This window comes from Halichoeres trimaculatus, unplaced genomic scaffold, assembly GCF_033239565.1.
Source record: "Halichoeres trimaculatus isolate MK-OKI-2021-1 unplaced genomic scaffold, fHalTri1.1 fHalTri1_scaffold_15, whole genome shotgun sequence".
Taxonomy (NCBI): Eukaryota; Metazoa; Chordata; class Actinopteri; order Labriformes; family Labridae; genus Halichoeres; species Halichoeres trimaculatus.
This window is the reverse complement of record NW_027437193.1, coordinates 34,529,679-34,550,839: the sequence shown is the minus strand read 5'-3', so window position 1 is coordinate 34,550,839 and position 21,161 is coordinate 34,529,679. Positions and strand designations below refer to the sequence as shown.

General features: G+C 41.7%; 1 protein-coding gene across 2 annotated transcripts in view; it reads right to left on the bottom strand.

The window, feature by feature from the left end:
* LOC141804783 (phospholipid phosphatase-related protein type 4-like) overlaps positions 1-20,846 on the bottom strand; it is a 55,647-nt gene extending 34,801 nt beyond the window's left edge. The window contains exon 1 of one of the 2 annotated variants that reach the window (XM_074689400.1): positions 20,183-20,846. In XM_074689400.1, the coding sequence (XP_074545501.1) occupies positions 20,183-20,266 (84 nt within the window). In that variant the 5' untranslated portion in view covers positions 20,267-20,846. The remainder of the gene's footprint in view (positions 1-20,182) is intronic. The other variant, XM_074689399.1, reaches the window with a different exon arrangement.
* Between the last annotated feature and the right edge of the window lie 315 nt (positions 20,847-21,161).

Below are 21,161 nucleotides of genomic sequence, written 5' to 3'. Positions count from 1 at the left end.
TCAGAACTTTTTGGACGCTCGCTCTCTCCGTAGATATTTATTAGTTCTTTTAAAGCTCAGAAAACAGCAGAGCAGCCTTTCCTCTGTTAATGCACTTCGCTGCATGTTGTTCCAGGATGTTCTGGTCGTATTGAATGCCTCAGGAAAAGATCATAAATTTGTTCTTGTGTGGCAGGATAGTGTTGCTAACTTAGCAACTCTGTCAGTATATTTAGCGGGGATGCGCCAATACCAATACTGGTGTCTGGGATCGGGTTACAGTGTATTCTGTCTCTCAAAGCTGGACCAGTACTGTCGGGAGGGGACCGATCCATGGTGCTGATCCAGACAAACAGCTCTGTGACTTTTTTTTTTTTTTTTTACCAGCGCTCTTGGCTACTTGATTTGAAACATTACCTCTGATGCACTTTCCTTTTATTTTGCTGCATTACCAGCACAGGGTATAGAAGTTTACAACTGAATAGTAACTTCTGCACATTCTGAAGCTTTGTTTTTCCAAACTGCTGGTAAATGTTTTCATTAGTGCTGTCAGGTGATTAAAAAAATTAATCTAATTCATTACAGGATTTGTAATTAATTAATCTAATTAATCGCATTTTAATCTCATATCTGCTTAAGGTCCCAAAATAAAGAATTTGAATTCCAGGACATTAAAATTACATTAAAAGACATTTAAAATAAGGTGGGAATATATACAACACATTTTTAGGTACCCTGAGGCATAAGGAACAAATGAAAAAAGTGTTATGGTTCTATCTTTACAAAATCTACACAGTCCTGCACCTAAGGTAAGCTGATTTGATTTTTAGGACGTTTTTTGCTTCTGTCACATTTTTACTCGATGTGGACTCAATTTTCACTGCAATATGAACTTCTATACTTCTATGAGGTCAGGAGAACCAGGGCTAAAGGCTAAAAACTGTGAGAAACTATGTACAAAACACTTTTTTCAAGTCTTGGATCAAAGAAAAGTGAAGTATTCTCAGTTTAACATGCTCTGAACACACAAACTGTTGCTCATTGGTGCAGAGCAGCCCCAAGCTGAAACATGACACCAGGAAGATGGAAGGAAGTTTTCAAAGAATTCTTTAGATTTAAATACAAGACATTTTTCGATCATTCAGGGCTTGTTTGATGCAGTAGAGAGTGTAAAATTACCTGTTTTTTACTGAATTGAGCTAGAGCAAACGGTTGATTTTCTGTAGATTTTCAAAAAGGACGTGTGAATAAACGAGATGTGGACGGCAGTCCCCTTAAAGGATAATTTCGGTTTATACAGCTTTTACATTGTTTATAGAATAAAGTAGAACAAAACCTCACCCAGAAGGTTTTCCTGATCCAAGCAATGCTTCGGGAGATATTTAGATCCAAAATCGTGCAGTGGACGTCTGTATGATGGGATCCATCGGGGCATAGACAGCGCCGCCCCCTAAAACTGCATTAATCGTCCAAAAACTCGTGTTTTTCACCAATATTCCGAAACACTGCTTGGATCAGATAAGCCTTCTGGGTGAGTATTTTGTTCTATTTCATTCTATAAACAATGTAAAAGCTGTATAAACTGAACTTATCCTTTAACAGCGCTCTCTCTACCCCCGGTTCAAAGCATGTTGCTAGATGTGATACATTCAGGGACCGTCGGAAATTTGAAAATCTGACGAGAACACCACTTTTTTCATGTAGGACAAACGGTTTGTAAATGCTAGACATTTGAAAATAAGTGCGTCTTTGAACGCCTCACGGGTTTGGGATCCAGATTAATCTGCGTTAATTTTTATGACGCATTAATTTGCGGTGTAATTAATTAATCTAATTAACGTGTTAAAATGACAGCCCTAGTTTTCATATTTTATAGCTTAATTAAGTATTAATTTGGGTAATTCCATATACTCATTTTTGCCTTTACCCAAAACATTACCAGTCTTATTCCACAGAGGGCAGGCGGGTTATTAAACTCTGGTTGGTACCAGTATTGGTCGATACCCAAAGCCCAGATATTGGTATCAGTGTCAGAACCAGAAAATTTGGATTGGTGCATCCCAAATATTCAGCAACTTTTTAGACCCTGCCAGAACTTTTTTAAAACTATTTGCAGCTAGCAGCTTTTGTGAAGTTTGGGGACTGATGTTAAATGATGCATTCATCTCCAGCACCCAGTGAGCCTGCTGAGCCTCTCCCCCAACCAAAACACTCACAGACAAAAAAGTTCTCCTCACTCACACAGCAGGCCCTCACAGCTGCAGTCAGAGCAGCATGTGCATATGATTCACGCTTATGCTTGTCTTTATAAGGTCACTTTTCCAGCTTGGGACTGGCAATGAAGGAGGGTTTTTATTGTGACATTAAAATATAAATGAATGAATAATTGACAGGAGAAAGTTAATTTATAGTTATAACACATTTAAGATGTACTGAATGTATACCGACCTGTCATTTGTTTGCAGGTGTTCTTTTTCACTGTCCATTATCCATTGTTTATTTTTCATGTTAGAAAACTGCTCAGAGTGGAAAAATACTGAAGGTGAAAAATAAGATGCAAGGTTTGTACCATAAAGTGTAATCTTATTTTCTTTTTGTCAAAACGTTATAGAGCTGGTATCCAAAAAAGTATGGTTTAGGAACTGGTACTGGTCCAGGTGTAATACATTTTCTGATCAATACCCAGCCCTACCTCTCACCTTCATTTTTTTCGGTCAGATGGAAACTGGCTTAAAAATTATAGTGACAGAAATGTGTCACAGTAGAGATCTTAAATCCCTGTATCTATTCCGACCTACATCCTTTTAACATGGCTTACATCAAGAAAACACAAAAATTACGATAAACGTCCTGGATGTAAATTCTCAATGACTTAATGCTGTGGCATGTTAAAAGCTAACAATCATTTTAAAGACATTTCAACACAAACCTCAGTGGTTTCTGTGCACAAAGGAGAAACCAAAGTGCAGTCAGCAATGAGGATGTTTTTCGCCTCTTAACGTCTCCAGCCCTGAACACAGATATAAAAATACACCACATTCAGAGGGCCATGTTGCCTAGCAGCCAGTTAGTGGGTAGGATGGTGTGACAGTGTGTGTGAGATGAACAGGGAGAGACAGAGAAGCACTGTCTGGATGAGAAAGGAGAAATTCTGATTATCCATGTTTAGATACTTTCCAATGCCTGTTCAGAACAACACACCTCTGAGTGTTTTACATTAAAGAGCCTCAAAAAGCAGGTTTTCTAAATTCAGTTTCTCACCAGAGCCAGCTCCTGTTCCAGCTCACTTTGTGTTTGCACCTGAAATTACTGATGCTGCACAGCAACTTTTGTCTGGACAGGTGACGTCAGATGGTTTGTGATCAGCAGCAGAGAACAAAGACAAAATGGTGAGGGGGGAAAGGAGGAGACAGGCCGGAGGAACAAGCAGAAAGGAGCCGTGTTCATCTCAGCTGACAGCCCAATTTGATGAACCCTGTCACAGAGAGTCTTTGGAAAAGTGAAGCTTCATAGCAGAAGCAGAAGTGCAGTTTCTGCAGCATCTCAGTGAAAAGAGTTTTGTCCATAGATGGTTCATGCACCTGAGCCTCAGTCTGGATTTATAGCAGGAAATTTGCTGACAGTGCTGCTCAATGTGAGACGAGAACCAGAATCCTGACTTCATGAGTGCTGACATGTTGCCCAGATGGAGCCAAGACATGCGCAGAAGAGCTCAGGCTGGTGAAGCTGCAGGATTCACATCACACCAGTGAAATGTCAGGATCCTTCAGGTCGGTCCAGTCCACACTGGAACAGGGTCTGACTGATTCAGACATTTACATGGTACTTTCACAGTCCCTGGTGTTGGTGCTTGTCTTGTCTTCTCTATCACCACGTTTCCTCGATGCTGCAGAGACCACCATTGGTCCACAGAGCTCTCAATCACTGACCCTTTAAAAAATGAATACTAACTTTTAGGGCTGGGCGATTATGGTAAAAATAAGAATCCTGATTATTTTAAGTGATATTGAAATCACAATTAATATACACAATTATTCCAGTGTTTCCCATTAATTAACGAGACTGTGGCGGGCCGCCAGCGACACTGGAGCGGGACGTCTGACTCTAAGGCCCCGTTTACACGGAGACTCCCGCAACGATTCTTCCTTTGCGTTTTCAAAAGCCACCCGCGTTTACATGAGGACGGCGTGAAAACGATCCGCATTCATACGACTCCAGGAGGACAAGTCTCCTCTTCTCTTCTTTCTTTTTCTGCCGTTTTGTTGTGTGAGACGGTCGGCAATCCAACCATAATGCGCATTACCGCCACCTACTGGCTCAACTGGAAATGTGGCTGAGCGCGGAGCCTTCACCTGAAACTGCGAGTGCGCATGCGGTGATGTCAGCGTTTCACCCTGAGACGCTCCGCTCTGTGTTTACACGAAGCTGGATGGAGGAGCGGATTCAGATCTTTCCACTCTGGGGAGCGTTTTCAAAAGTTTACGTTTTCACTGAAAACGCAACGTGGTCTCGTCTAAACGGAAGGCCAAAACGCAACGAAATGTTTGCGGAATCGACCATTTTCGGCTTCATGTAAACGGGGCCTAAGTTTCAGTGCAACTTCTTTTTTGGGCATTAGCGCCCATGCTAACTGTGGTCGTGGACACAGTATCTCACTGCGCTGTCTGCCCCCCTGCTCGGGAAGAGGAACGGCTGCACCACGCACGTCTCGGTACCAGAGTTTCAGTGACAAGAGCAGCCACACTGTTTTAATATCACAGCGCATTCAGAGTCAGTGCAGGCACACAGTACAATTACCTGTACAATACCAAGGAGCTGACGCGGCTTATTATTTCATATTCTCCTCTCCTGGGGCCTCATTTATTACAGCAAAGTCCTCTTAAGTTTCACTTACGACGAAAAGGCAAAACGTGCAGACGACCAACACTCTTTTCAGATCTATCAAACTCTGCGTACACAGGGCTGCACGCTATTCCCCTGATAAATCACACCGCGCCGAGAAAAGTATGAATGTGGTGAGCGCGCCTCCTTTCCCGCCTTCAGCTGGCCCGAACTTTACCATATATAGTCAATGCAAATCAGTACGTGCATATTAAGTAGCCATGTGCGCTCTGCTATTTTTGTAGTAAGATAGTGAACACAACAGACGGAGAGAGCGTGGAAGAAGATGACTTTCTCTCAAAGTCAGATACACAGCAATATCAGGAAATATCAGTCAGAAAATGATCTTGCATTGATTTAGGCTACATTTTGTGATGAAGTGGGCCGCAGCAAATTTAGGAATCTTTATTTATCTAGACTATTTTCTGTAGTCACTGTAGAAAAAAAAAAGAATAAAAACACAACACTCCTAAATCCAGATAAGGGAGCAGAGAGAAGAAGAATCGTAATCTGACCCTTTATCCCAAAAAATATTTTTTTAAGATGTTAAAACAATATAAAGGGTTTCCACTTTGCTTCCCTTTCACCTACTCACATCCTCGTGCTCTCTTTTCTCTCATCAGCTTCAAACACACACCTCGTTAACTCAGGTGAGAGAATAACGGTAGGCTACAGTCTCAGTAGCCTGATAACGGATCACAGATCACAGAAATAGTGTAAATAACCTGTTGTTGAAATGTTGTTCAGTAAATTGTTCAAAATATTGTGTGAGTGAGTGAGTTTTTGGTTTTGTTTCTGAATCAAATTTAAAATATTTCTGATATGCCTTTGTAAGTTCTTATTTATCAGCGTACGTTCATGTCCATGGTCCCAAACTGCACTTACTGTAAGGGCGATACATCGCGCTTAAAAACGTACACACACATTAAAACCGCAGAGGGTCAGCGACTCTGCCACCACAGTCTCCTAAAATCCTGTGGGAAACACTGTATTCATTTATTCAAAAACTTCAGTACTGATTTGAACACAACTTTAAAGAACCAGCAAGTGGCACATACAGTATTATTGATACACATAAGTCACACACACTCGCTGTGGCTTCACATGGAACACAGAAGAGCTATGTCGCACAGGAACTTGCATACATCTACACTGTGTGGCATATTAACTATTTTTCTTCGATTATATTGTTTTTATGATTGTCAGATGGCAAAATTGAAATCACGATTAAAATCCAATTAATTGTCCAGCTCTACTAACTTTCTACCAAAAATAACAGCTTGTACATAGGTGGCTACAACAATCTGATTTGAAAAAGCATGTTTCATAAAAAAGGTCTCTGACACGTTCTTCAAGTTTGTAGTTTGAGTCATGTTCCACCTATTATAATGGAGATGCTGACTTTTAAACCTCAGACTAATGGCTTTCCATGGGACAGCTGTTGTTATGTCTGTTCTCTTTCACAGATACAGTCCATGTACTGACCCAAACAAAATACATCAGGTTGAAATGAAAGGTATGGGCATAGATGTCTCAATTCTGATCTGAGTATTTCTTTTTTTTATACATCTGTGATTTAGACTTGAGACAGTCATTACGTCCCACTATTTCTGTCATCATGGAGCACAATGTGCAGCTGACCATTAGTGCAAGGTGTAACTAAGTGTTGTGTTTTTGCCTAACTGTGTTTTCTTTATAATAAAGCAGTAAACAGGACACTGCAACCCTAGGCTGAAATTAATACAATTTTACAGTTCTACATTTTTATTAAGCAGAAGCCTTTTTTTAAAAAGATGTAAAATAATGTAGCCATAACTAACTACAATAATCGCTGCAAAAATATTGTTCAACCTTCAACAACATTCAATGATCAGTGCTAAATATTGACTAAGAGCTGGGTCTGAGAACAAGACCCTGACACCATCTGACTCATTCTACCTAACAGCAAAACACACAAGCAAAGATAGACACTTCAACATCTGCTTTGTGCTGATGTTCGTAACTCTCTTAGGCTGGATGCTTCCCCGGGAGGGAACATAAACCAGGCACAGGACAATCTGTTACACTAGCATTAGCATTAGTAACCCTGTGGCTTTAATTTTAATAGCCTGCAAACTATAGCTAAGATGATGTGCTTGTCTCCCGATTCGATTCTTTGAGGGTGCCAATTTAATCTAAGTCATGATTCTCTGAAATTTATGATTTTTGCTATTTTTAGTTCACTTTTTATCACCAGACAATGTGAAAAGTTGAACAATGATGATGATGATGCCAACAGGCTACAACAGGAGCCATGTTTTCCCCAAACATGCACATCAGAGAGTGAGTCAGAAGAAAAACATTTTGCCTTCTGTTGGAGAAAAGCAGTAACTTTTTTCCCAGTTTATAAGACTGAAATGAAGGATTTAAATTGATTTTTAGGGGAGGGCAGCACAGGAGAGCCAGTGTTGCATCTTCACAGAGAGAGACGTTTCTTGTGGTGTTTTCCCAGCTCTTTGTCCGCTGCATGCAGTGTGGTTGTCTGTGTGTAAAGTGTGCATGTGTTTCTGATCTGGTGCTATACGGAAAATAAAATTAACTCAACTTCCAGGGGGGGCGGGCTGCCCCTCCTATATAATGGCAGAGGAAACACTGCCTAGTGGAAATATTCTGAACTAAAATTTCCATCAGCCACGGGGTAATTTATGCAGAAAATGCAGCTCATTTCCATGGCAGGTAATGAAGGTTTATACTATCTCCTTGATCCATGGTGTGTTTTTGACCCACAAAAACATGTCATACACTACCCACGGTGTTACACACACACAACAAAAACAACTTAAATGGTAAACTTCATACTGAACACCTGTCTGACTATGTCTGTGACCATCAAGCAAATTCACCCCTGTACAGAGTGTGTCAGTAGAAAACTCAACCTTTCAGATCAAAGTCACTTTTTGTTCCAGACTGTTAACATGTTTATTCATGAGTTTTGTATTTCCAGAGCCAGCCTCAAGTGGACACTTGATGAACTGCGGTTTTAGCACCTCTGCACAGGCTTCATTTCTCCTGGTCTGAGGATGCGGCTTGGCAAAGACACACCCCTAAATGGTATAAAGCAACACAGCAGCAGTTTATTATCTAAATGTTCATGGCTTGAGCTCTTACTGATTGAGAAAGAGGATGTTTGACCAGAATCACATTTTAAAGCACCAACAGAAAGCTGCTCAAATGAAATGCAAAATCAGCCACTGACAGCCTTTAGCATCACAGCCAGAAGCAAAATGGTTGGTAGAGAAATAAGTCCCACAGCACAGCAGTGTGTCCATCCTCTCTCTCACACACACACACATACACACACACACACACACACACACACACACACACAATGATTTACAAGGTCTGTTCCTGAGAACAACCCACTCACTGTACTTCATCTTGCTTATTTCACTACTAACCTCTAAAGAAAACAGTGCTCAACACGAAATGCTGATACAGACAGAGCTCCTCCTAATATGGAGCTGCAGTTTATGGATGAGCAATAGCTCAATCCTAGGATGTGCAGTGAAGGCTTCATGCTGCTTCTTCTTTTATTCTCAGGGGCCATTTACACAACAACAGTTTAAGGGTGAAACGCAAAAGTTTTGTTGCTGTTTTGTTGTTGTTTCAGCCGACCTAAAACGCAAACTTTTGAAAACAGCCTCCAGAGTGGGATTTTTCTGAAACGCTCCCAACACCGTTGCCGTGTAAACAGTAAGCTGGCTTTTTCAGTGGAAACACTGATGTCACACTCTGCCTTGCGCGCACATACAACAGGACAACAGCACGTGTTACGATCGTCGCGAACAACCATGTTGCGCTGCTCAATCTGCTGTATCTGCTGACTGTCTTTTAACAAAATGTGCATCTTTTGCGCTACTCTTTAACTTAGTATTCCCCAATACACCAGATGACCAGCTCAACTCTACTTCAGTGGAGATCTCCCAAAAGCGGCTTCTGGACATGACAGTTCTAGCACCACCAACAAGCCTGGCATGCTTACTACAGCATTTTCAGTCCATCAGCGTTTCCGTGTAAACGCAGATTTTTTTTTTCACTGCGTTTTTACAGCATTTTAGCGTTTTTAAATGAACATTGTCGTGTAAACGGGGCCTTAATATCTACAGTCTGTGCATCAACCACCTGTAGAACAGTAATAATACTGATGTTTGTGTTAATGTCAACAGGAGGATTGTACTGAGTACTCTGCTCAAAGGGTTTACCTGTTTAATACTGTTTCTGAAAAATTGATTCTGCTTTGTTTTAGTTTTGAATCACTGCTAACATTATATTAACATAATACTAATATATTATATATTACGCTCTGCTTGTGAAAGACGCCTGTTGCACCCAGTCAAGTGTGGCTCTAAATCTTTAGCTAGACTCTTCTCCTCTGTTGCACCCAAATGGGGAATGAATTACCTACCTCTTTACAATTCCCGGGGCCCATTTCTACTTTAAGAGATGTCTGAAGACTCATCCCTTAATCTGAGCCTTCTCCTCTTTGTCCTCAGAGGTAGAATGAGTCAGAAGGTCTCAGACCCAGCTGTTGGTGAATATTTAGCACTGATTATTTAATGTTGTTGAAGACTGAACTATACCGTTGCAGCGGTTAACAATGGTTAGTTATGGCTACCATAATGCTACATGGGAAAACAAAACATAACAAAACAAAATAAAATGTGTTTTCCTTCTGTCTAAATTCTTGCTTGTGTTGTACGTCGCTTTGGACAATAGCGTCTGCTAAATGAAACTGTAGAACTACAGTTTTACAGTTTCCTGCCTCCTGCCTCTGCGTTGTAGCATATTACAATATGCTACATTAACGACACATTTAATACCAGGACTTGTTATATCTGTTTTTTTGCATTACAATACAGAATAGTAATGAAAAGTGCCAAACATGCCAAACATAGACTGTCTCAGCTTATCATCCACATCAATACTTGACCCATGGATAACACATGGGCTGATTTTAAACTGCTAACTACATACTATTTATATACATGTATGAATGCAAACTGCCTATTGCTTTTGAGCGTAGCTTGCAGTTGGTGTAGACTGTAATGTTGGATCTGTTTTGTAGGATGCTTCACTGGTGTTAGGTTTTGGAAAGTAGAAGGAAAGCTGATCAAACCAGTTCTGCATTATCAACTTGGGTTTTGAAATAAGTTAACAAGTAGTTTCTAATACAGACTTAATTTTTGGTTTAGTTTCTGGAAATGAACAGTTACCTGTGAGATACAGTGGATATGAAAAGTCTACAGAGCCCTGTCATGATGCAGGTTTTCAAAGGGGTTCAGGTCTGGGCTCTGGCTGAGCCCTTTCAAAACCTTGCACCCATTGTTTTGTTTGTTATGATGGATGCTTTGGCTCGTGGTCTTACTGAAAGATGATCTTCATCTTTCTATCAGAAACCTGAAGGTTTGTGCCAACACTGGCTGCTATTTGGAACTGGTCATAATCCCCTCCACCTGGACTAAGGCCCCAGAGCATGATGCTGAACAGCACCACCATGCTTCACTGTGGGTCTGCTGTTTTCTTGCTGATGTGTTGTTTTATGGCCAGAAAAGTTCAACCTTGGTTTCATCGGACAAGAACACATTTTGTAACGATGCATTTGGAAAACTTTAAATGTGTTTTTGCCAAATTTAGCTGGGCTTGGATGTCTTCCTTTGTCAGAAAAGGCTCCTTCCTTCCATCTGCACCCCAACCCACAGCCCAGACATATGAAAAATCCAGGAGACTGTTGTCTTATGTTCTACACAGTCAGTACTTGCTTCAAGAAATTCCTGCAACTCCTTTGATGGTTAACCCCTTAGCAGCCTCTGTGGCCAGGTTTGTTCTTTTTTAAAATCAGATTTGAAGGGAGGTCCAATTCTTGGTAATGTTGTCCCTGTTGCTGCGCTATTTCTCTGCTTGATGCTGACTGACTTCAGTGTTCATAGTATAACCAGTGCCTTAGCGAGAATTGATTGATTTATTTGTTTCTTTGGTTGATTAATTATAGGTTTCTGAAATGATTAACCTTGGTCTTATTTTCTTTACGTCACAAACACCTTGCAGTATAACAGGGCTGTGTAGACGTTTTATGTCTTCTCAGGGTATCGCTTCTGAAATGAGTAGAAGTAAAAACAATCTTCAGTGTTTCTTTTGCATTACTTCACTGTGAATTTAACAGACTGTCAAACATTAGTATTGTAGCATTGTAGAAGTAACTCATCTCCATAGGGGCTGGTAATGTGCATAAAACTGAGTGCCACCAGCCATAAACAGAAAAACATCATTAAAGTTGAGATTTGTGGGAAACTGTACACAACGTAGACTGGCCTGTTGATGTCTGAATAAAAAACAGTCACCCTGTATAGCTGTGAATAGATCCAATGGGTGCACAGTCAGTGAAACGTTTCTGGGCTTTTGAAATGACCTGAACTTGTCCATCATATCATACCTGAGTTCTGCCTGTATGTAAGGAAAGTTCTGAGGCTTACAGCTCTGCAGCTGACATGACACCTGTTTGAGCTTGCTTTTAGATATGCTCACTGAACTGATCATCGTCATTGATTACATCTCTATCTCCTCCCTGCAGCTCTAAATTAAGCTTAATGAGCGGGCCACTGAGATCTGAAGGAGAAATAATGAAACCAGAAACTCACAGGATTCCTCAAGCTTTCCATGTTCTACATGTCATCAACTCTCCTGACACTCTTTGATTTAAGGCAACAACCCTGTGTTCAGCCACCTAACATCTTTATACAGTAACAGGCCTGCGTGGTCTGCGCCTATCCCAAGTGAGTATTAAATAACCAAGTCATCAAACGGATGCTTTTTTCACACCTTCACTTTTCCTTGAATGGCTTCTCACGTTAGCAATGAGTGTAAAGATGACACAATGATAGTTTTTCACACTGCTCACTTTTTAACCTTGTTTCTATTGAAGGTCAAAGTTTGTATGTGTCTGCAGCATTTGGTTCACTTAAAACATAATCTCTAGTTTGGCTAGCCTTTAGGATGTTTTTTTTCTTTTTTCAGAAGATGTTTGGGTTGAAGTAGATGCTAATCAGAAGCCCTAACGCTCACTCTAGTGTCCTGGGTTTCTATTTCCTGGGTCAAATGTTAGCTAAATCCTGCTTACACCAAGCAGTTCACTTTGTCTTTGTACACATTTTGTGGAATTTCCTTTGACTAAAACCAGAACAGGTCCCCAAATTACAGACCCGTGCCGTCCACTTTTTGATACCCCACTGTCGGGGTCCCAGACATACCAATCTGTCCCCAGAAGGTGGAGCTAGGAACACTGCAGTTCACTATTTGGTTGAAAGAATCGTCACTTCCCGTGCAACAGCAGTGACAAAGAACGACACATGAAGCCACCATGTTTAAATCTCCAGTCCAATTAGTGAAGATAACTTTCTTTTTGTTTTGAAAATTGCGTTACCAAACAGTATGCTCTTTGTTTACTATGTCACATCTTTTTCATGCTTTGGATTTATCAACGGGTTACACTGTGTCTTTCTGCGTGCTATTACATAGCTGAAGCAGTTTTGTCATCTGGCTTACACGCCACCTAGCAAGGAGGGCACAGTTAATTGTGGAAACGCAAACAGGATCAGGCTTTACTAATCTGACCCATTCTAAACTGTGCTGATCCATACTGGACAACTTGGTGGAAACAGGGTTTGAGCTAGCTGCTAATGCTATCCTATAAAGATAAAGTAAAATGTTATTGGAACATTGCTTAACTACTCCTCTCTTCAGGTGTTTTTTTTTTCAAGCAGAAGATCCAGACACTTGTTGTTCCTGCTAAAAAATTCTCAGGAACCAAAGACAAGCCAAAGACCTGGGTAGATTTTGCAAATCAAGTCAGTGTCACACAGAGGAAGATGAAGGAACACTCCATCAGACCAATAGAGGGCAATAAGACAACGAAAAAGGCCATTCAGCAAAATGACACCATACAAGGAGACACAAAAGCTGCCATTTTTGTGTGTAGCACAGCAGTTAGCCTATTAGCATGGAGGATATTCAGCCTTTGTTGGGTTTGATCCTGCTTTATTCCATTGCAGATAGAGTTTTTTGCACTTGAAAGACGAGAAGCGCTAGAGACAAATTGTATATCAGCTGAAGGTTCCCAGTGTACAGGGTCACTCTTTATACCAGGAGCTGACAAAGACACAGACAAAATAAAAAAAAAACACCTCTAAAGTTTCTCTTCTACAGCTGATATAGGACAGAGTCACACTGTGCTCAAAGGAATCGTGACTTTTCTTTCTTGCCTTGTAGATTTCTGTGGGAAATTTTTGGCACTAATGCAAACCAGTGAGTAGACCTTAGTCATGGCAATATTCACAATGACACTATGGCTCTCTGTATTTGTTACAGCTCTACCCACTAATATTATTTTACACCCTGCTGAGGACTCTCCTGCCCACTTCAACATCACATTCAGCACCCAATGATGAAGGCAGAAGCTCAGCAGCAGAAAGCAGACTCTAGCTCCAGGAGTTTTGACTCATAAGTGTGTTTTAAACAAGAAATATTGAAACCAGAGAGCAGGGATGTGTGATTGTATTCTCTGTCTGATCAGTCCACAATTATCTTTCTTATCAGACACTCAGTGACAACACTATAGGTATTCTATGGGACGTAGCCCACATACTATTTATGCTCAAAATGCTCTTCTAAGAAACAAGGATCAATAGCAGTAATGAAAGAGCTTGATCTAAATTAAGAAAACTAAAACAGGTGACTGTTTCATCTCGCTGACTAAAGCTTCTGACTAATGGCGTGTTACAAAGTGGTCCAATGCTGTATTGTATTCACCATTGTGGACAAACATCTGGCACATCAGAGTTTGATCAGCTGACTGCGCATACTGGCTTTTTCTGTGCCTTTCTTCCTGATTGTGCCTGGGTAAAATGGTAGACAGCATCAGTACCATGGCAACAAACACCATGGGATGTGGACTGAAAAACATTATGACCACATGTGCATCTAATGCAAACGACCACAACAGCTCTACTCTTAATTATACTACTACAAAGTAGAGCTGAAACGATCCCTCGAATAATTTGAGATACTCAATTTGGGGGGCGTCGGTGGTGCAGTTGGAGAATGCGCTTGGTCGGTGATCGGTAGGTTGCAGGTGGCGATGTGTCCTTGGGCAAGACACTTAACCCCTGGTTACTCCTGCGTCAGTGGTGTGTGAATGGGTATGAAAGGGCGTGACTGTGTTAGAGATACTGATGGATAGCTGTCATAGTAAAGATTGGATCCATCAGTGTGTGAATGTGTGAGCGAATGGGTGTGGATGGGTAAGTGTGACCTGTGGTGTACAGCAGCTTTGAGTGGTCCATGACCAGAAAAGCGCTATATAAGCTCAAGTCCATTTACCATTTACCATTACTTAATTAGAAAAAATGCTCGAGGAATTTTCTCCGCCTGAAGAATCCTTCAATTTAAAAAAAGATCAAAGAGTGGTATTTCAAATAGAGCTGACCGGGTATTTAGAGAGTTTTCAGACCCCTCGAGTTACCTCTTTTAAAAATATTTCTTGAAATCTAGCTTCTTTTCTGGAGTTTGGAGACTGATATGAAAGCATGTATTGATCTGCATCAGCTGCTTGTCAACGAGCCGCACGTGTTGAGCCCCTCCCCTACCCAAAATCACTCACACGTCACAGACGGACGTCTCGCTTGCTGCAGTCTCTCATCGCGGTCACACTGGCTATCTGAACTGTTTTCATGCACTCTTCATAGTCCATTATGTTTGACCAGTGTGACCACAAGACTCACTCCACCATAGGAGAGGTGGGCTTCAGCGCGGTACACTTCATTCACGCTCACAAACGCAGACACTCCTTATGATCAATGATATACGATCGCTGTGACCGCTTCTCTCAACAGTCATTTTAAACAATAACGGGGGTTTCAGAGGGCTGTGTCGCACCAAAACAACTTAATATGAGCCTAAAAGTCACTGAAGTTGTAGCAGTGTTCTCTGCGCCTCATTGTGCAGGTTGATGGAGTATGGCACGGCTTGAATGGCAGAGTGACTGCACAGGAGACTGCGTATGAATGAATAGTGGAGGAGGATGGATATTTTAACATCTCAAAAACAGCCAACCAAAGAAAGTTTATTTGTAGCTGTAAACACATTAACAGTGTGCAGTGTTTCTCCTACTATCATATAGGGGGGGCGGCCCGCCCTCTGAATGCCGAGTTGTTTTTTTTTTTTTTCCATACAGCACCAGATCACAGCAGAAGTGATTTAGAGTTCCCTCTCTCATAAATCTGGTCTATACATTGTTTTTTAATCCAACAGACAAAACAGCCTTATGTTACTAATCTAATTTTCATGACAGGATGTCGTGCCTACGTCGTTCAGTTCACATTTCTCCCTGCAGAACTTCACCGTGCGCGAAAGAGCGCGTGATCTGTAGCGCACGGCGAAGTTCTGCTCCAACGTGTTCACAGACACACAAACACATGCGCGCATTTACACACACAGACAAGTTCATCCCCTATAGAGCACAAACAAACCACACCACCACAAGAAACACCTCCGAGCGCTTTCTCCGTGAAGATGCCACACTCATTGTCCTGCGCTCGCACCCCCCAAGATACACACTTTCTGTCCCTCATTCCATGTTATTCCTCTCTCCTTCAGTGTCCACAACCGTTACACACAAATGACTTGTTATGAAAATTAGTTGATTACTCATTGAGTGTTGTGGATAATCTGTAAAATACAGCACTGAAGAGTGAAGAAGCTGAAAACAAAAACATAATAGAGCTAACTGGGCAGGTGTCAAATTTAGCTCACAGGTCAATGAAGGATAAAATATCAAGCAGTAATGGAGCCACATGTACCCCAATACAGCAGGGATACTCATTTTAGTCTGAACACTGCAAAAACTCAAAATCTTTCAAGAATGTCTTATTCCTAGTTAAAATGTCTCATATCTAGTCAAATCGCATTTAAAATGTATCACCCAAAATGACTTGATTTTACACTTGCTTGAAACAAACTTCCTTTTGAAAAATAAACGCTCTTTAAGTACACAAAAATGTGTTTTATCCGATTACTCGAGTACTCGATGGAATTTTCAGTAGAATACTCGCATACTAAAATATTCGATAGCTGCAGCCCTACTACAAAGCTTTCACATATCCAGCTTTTGTTGTCATGTCGAAGAGGTGACAACAGCGCAAGCTAACACACTTATTACTACAATGACAATACTACTGGTAGAAGTGTGTGAACTAATGACCTTAATTTTTATGGCAGGTAAAGTCAACATTTTATCAAGATGATGCTGATGATTATATCTGTTGGTGTAGAGCAGCACTAAAAATGATCATTATCAATACTGAAATGATGGGGTCAGGCAGTGTCCATGGCAGCAGACCATCATCAGCAATAATCAAAAAGAACCAATCAGGTCAGGGAGCTCTGGGACTTCCAGAAAGATGTTCTCCATATTTACAAAAACTGTAAAATTGCCCAGTCCACGTTACAACTTACACTACTTTGCCAAAAGTAACACAACACCCCTCCAAATCAGTGAATTCAGGTGTTTCAGTCACTTCCATGGCCACCAGTATATAAAACACGTCAGTGGCACAAGTGGAAGAGAATGGGAATAACAGCAACTCACCAGATTTTACACAGTAGGCCTTGTCAAATCACAGAGCAGGGTCAGTGCATGCTGGAGCGCACAGCAAGCAGAAGTCACCAACTTTCTGTAGTCAATAGCTACAGACCTCCAAACTACATGTGACCTTCAAATTAGCTCAAGAACAGTGCGAAGGAAGCTTTGTGAATTGGGTCTCCTTGACAGAGAAGCTACGCCCAAGCCTCACTACACCAAGTGCTGGCTGTGGTGGTGCAAAGCACACCACTATTGGACTCTAGAGCAGTAGAGTCATGTTCTCTGGAGTGATGAATCACGGTACTCTGTCTGGCAATCTGATAGATGAGTCTGGGTTTGACCATTGCCAGGAGAACGATGCTTGCCTGACTGCACTGTGTCGAGTGTAAAGTTCGGTTTTGGGGAGGTTTTGGTGTGGAGTTGTTTTCCAGGGGTTAGGCCTGGCCTCTTAGTTCCAGTGAACGAAACTCTTAATGCCTTAGCGGACACCAAGACAAGCGGACAATTTAACCTCCTAACTCTGGGTAAACATTGTCGGGGTGACTCCTTCCTGATCCAACATGACTGCACACCAGTGCACAAAGCGAGGTCCATTAAGACATGGAAGAGCCAGTTTGGTGTTAAGGAACTTGACAGGCCTGAACAGAGTCTTCACCTCAACCTGAAAGATCACCTTTGGGATGAATTAGACCAGAGCCATTGAGCCAGGTCTTCTCATCCTAAACAGTGCCTGACCTCACAAATATGTGTCTGGAAGAATGACAGAAAAAATCCCATAATAACACTCCTAACCCTGGTGGAAAGCTCTCAGGAGAGTTTGAGCTTTCATAGCTGCAAAGGGTGGGCCAACTTCATGTATAAGGAATGTGATCCTATAGGCCACAACTGCATTTATTAAACATAGTTCTACTATTACTGCTTTCATTTCACATATCATAAATCAAGTGCAAGTACCAGAAGGAGGCAAGGAATGACAGCTGTATCATAACTATGAACAAGCGCTTTGATGGGCACACAGTCTAAACTGTAGCTGATGACACAGATATGATGACAAGGGGCGTTGTGTAGGCGAGGGAAGGCCAAGACTTCCTGCAGGTGGGGGTGTCTAATTCTAAAAACGCCTGGATTGTTATAAGTGTGTTTCTGGGTCTGTGCCTCTCCTCTTCCATTCCGTTGCTAGGCGCTGCCCAAGTAGCTGCCTGTAGCATGTCAATGCTAACTAGTGTTGGGCTTGATGATTTCCCTCGAGCTGAGGAGGAGGAGGTGAGGATGACGTGCTGGTTCTGGGATGTGAGCTGGGAGGTGACGATGTGGACCTGTCCTTCCATCCATCGTTGTTGGGAACATGGGATCTAGCCCCGGGGGATGGACGAGCTAGCTGTGCTAACCCAGCGGCTCGGTCCTGGACCCTGTGGAGGTGGAGATTGGCTGGGCTGGAGAGTGGTGGACGGGCTGTCGTCATCTATTTTCTTATGGACCTTTTTGCACTTTCTATACTCTTTCTTACTTTTGTTTTCTTTAATGCTGCGGTGACTCCTGAATTTCCCCACGGGGATAAATGAAGTATTTTCTATTCTATTCTATTCTATTCTATTCTATTCTATTCTATTCTATATCATCCTGACTCAGACGCAAAACATCATGTTAGAAATTATCCACCAATCACATCCTATTTACTGAGCACTATGTTCAAAGTCACAGCCAGCAGGTGTTTATTTCAGTGAACAAAATTGAGTTATGAGCATTTTTCAAAGCCAGAGATGTCATTGCATTGCAGTTTTATGTCCTCTATGGAGAATATTGGGATGCATACCTCTGCTAATTAAAAACATCAAGAATGAGCATCCAGCTTGGATCGATACAGAGTTGATGAGCAGGTTCATGAATCTGCTTCAGACTTCTCTCAGGACTGTTTCTAAGAACAAATCAAAGAGAAGTCTTGGGCTGTTGATGTATGAGGCCTGCAGTGTGCTGCCATTTCTGAGCATCCCACACACTGGGCCCTACAGCATACAACTTCTCCTGGCAGAGATTCACTTCACAGAGATCTAATACCAGAGCATGAGAGATATTTAGTTAGGCCAGAATTGACAGATTCAGTGACTGTGTGGGATAAGGTCAGCTTCTACTGACTCAACGCTGTTAGAGAATGTGTTGCTGCACAGCAGAGGAACATGGACTTCCTTCCACCATAAAAGTGAGTCAAAGAGAGGAGTTCTTTTCAGCCTGGAGGTTGATAGTATATGGCCATCAGCCAAAGGATCAGGTTTTTCTGTCAAAAAACATAAATGCTGCATGTGAGGACATCACAGGTGATCTGTGTCAGGGTTGAGTGTGCCATGCAAGGATGGTTTATCTAAATGCATAAAAGCATCTGATATTGTGTTAACATAAAGCTCTCATTAAACCAAGAAAACCTGTGTCCACGAATATGAGATCTTCTGATGTCATGAGTGAGGATGCACTGAGATTTTTATATTGAACAGTTTCAAAAATTGTTTGGGGAATTTCTTTGTGGTTTTTTATTTAGCTTTACTTCAAGGACGTCGTCTTGCTGCAGTCTTTGTCACGAAGCCATTTCTGACTATCATGGTGAAAAGCTTCACTACATTTGACCTGTTTGGGACTACTTTTCATTTAGGTGGTAGTGGGATGATGAACTGAAATAAACCAGATTTTAAAATTTAAACTGGATGTTTAGGTTGTCTTACTGATGTGGGGGAGAACGGGGTTGGTTGCCACATGGGCTTGGTTGGCATACTCACATATCACCACCCAGAGAGCTTTATCCCTCAAATTGTAATATGGAAATCTACAGAACTGGGATCAGAGCTCACTCACATGGTCTTTGCTGATGTGGGACAACTGAACTTGAGGTGAAAGGAATTATTGTGTTTTTCATGTCAAATTCTAAATATTCAGCTCCTCAGTTTTTTCTTCTTGGCTTTTACACAATGGGCTAATAACGAAACTGTTGTTGCAACTGTTGAAAGAAATGCCAGTTGGTAGCCCATATGTTTATATGCAGTAGGCTGGCCTAAAGACGTGTTTCCTGTTCATGTTTTTTGCTCATTTTGTGTTAAGATGCACTAAGTTATGTATTTGTCAACCTATAGATGCAATTCAATTTTCAATTTTGTTTTTACCTTCTTGCCTTTTTTAAAAAAAACTGTCCCATTTAAATACCATAGTTTGTGATCATTTTAAAAATGAGAGGGATAAACATGTATGCCAACACCATCGGCTTCAGTTTAATGTGGAAATAACTATCAAAAGATGTTTTCACACTAGAGTAAAGTGTGACAACCAACCCCATTCTCCCCTACCATGACACTGTTGTGAACACGGCACAGTGTTTAGATGGTTTGAAAAATTAGCTAATATGATTGAGAAGCCAATTTTGAGGATATCAATCAGCCACTTCTTATCAATCAGTCTGTGACTAATGAGAGGCTTGCCAGTCAGTCAACCACTCAGTCAATCAAATCCAGCAAACAGCTGCCTGCCAACCTGTGCGGGTTCAGGGGATTTGGCAGGTTGTTCACTTTCAGTGAGCATGCACGTAATCCTGCACCTCTGCAAGACAGAGAAACAGACGGACAGACAGACAGGAAAACAGACAGATGGGCTAATGTTATCGATAGATATTACCTCTACAAAATAAAAGCAGGGCAGCAAAGTGACGCTGTCCTTGGTCTCATTCCCGCCTTTCAGCCGCTCCTTGGCACGAGACATCACGAGCTGCCGGTGGTCTCCCCCGTTGCCGGGAGACAATGAGCAGTACTTGATTCCGGTCGTAATTTTGGCAAAAATTTCTGACCAAGTGTCAGCTCCCTAATCCTTCATAGACAGCACTCCATGGCCCGACGAGCTGGAATTGACGCTGCTGGGTACAGAGGGTTTTCCGCGGTCGCCCCTAAACGCGTTTTTGGGGATGCAAAAATTGTTCCAGCCAAGCACTGACACCGTCCCCTGTAAACGTGTCTGCAGGCCTAGCATGCACCGACGTCAAACATCGACCAACACTTCCTCCGATGAAATGTGGGCTATGCTGAGCCCCGCACACAGAAACACTTGAGTTATCTGGAGGCTGTCTGTCTCTCCCTGTCTCCCTCTCAGTGATGCTCCTCCACTCGCTCTGCTCCTGTTCCGCTGCAGCAGGTACCGCTGTAAAGTTGGCAAAAAAGGACAATACTTCCTGTCACGATCTTCAAAATAAACACGTCTGAGCTGTCCTCAGTAGCCCTGCTTCCTTCGGAGTCATAATCCAGGGGAGATGAGGAAATAATAATTATTTTTTTTAAATGCTCGGATCTCAGATAAAATGTTCAGATTAGGCGTTTGATTTCCTAATGGTACAATCCTACTACAGAAATAGTGCTTTGTTTATGCAACCGCTGGTGTTAAGTAAGGAGGTAGTGCGCAAGTGCAGAACTGTTCGCCAAATGTCAACTCCAAAAATCAATCAGTTTACCATTTTTAATTGTCTTTTCTCTTTCTAGCTTCTTTGGTCTACGTCATCAACTAATTCTGGTCCGCAATTCATCAGACTTTATGAGGCAACAGGTAGGGAGGAGGCCAAGATTCATTCAGTGAGAAAGCAAAGAGAATCAATGGGTGATGTCCTGGT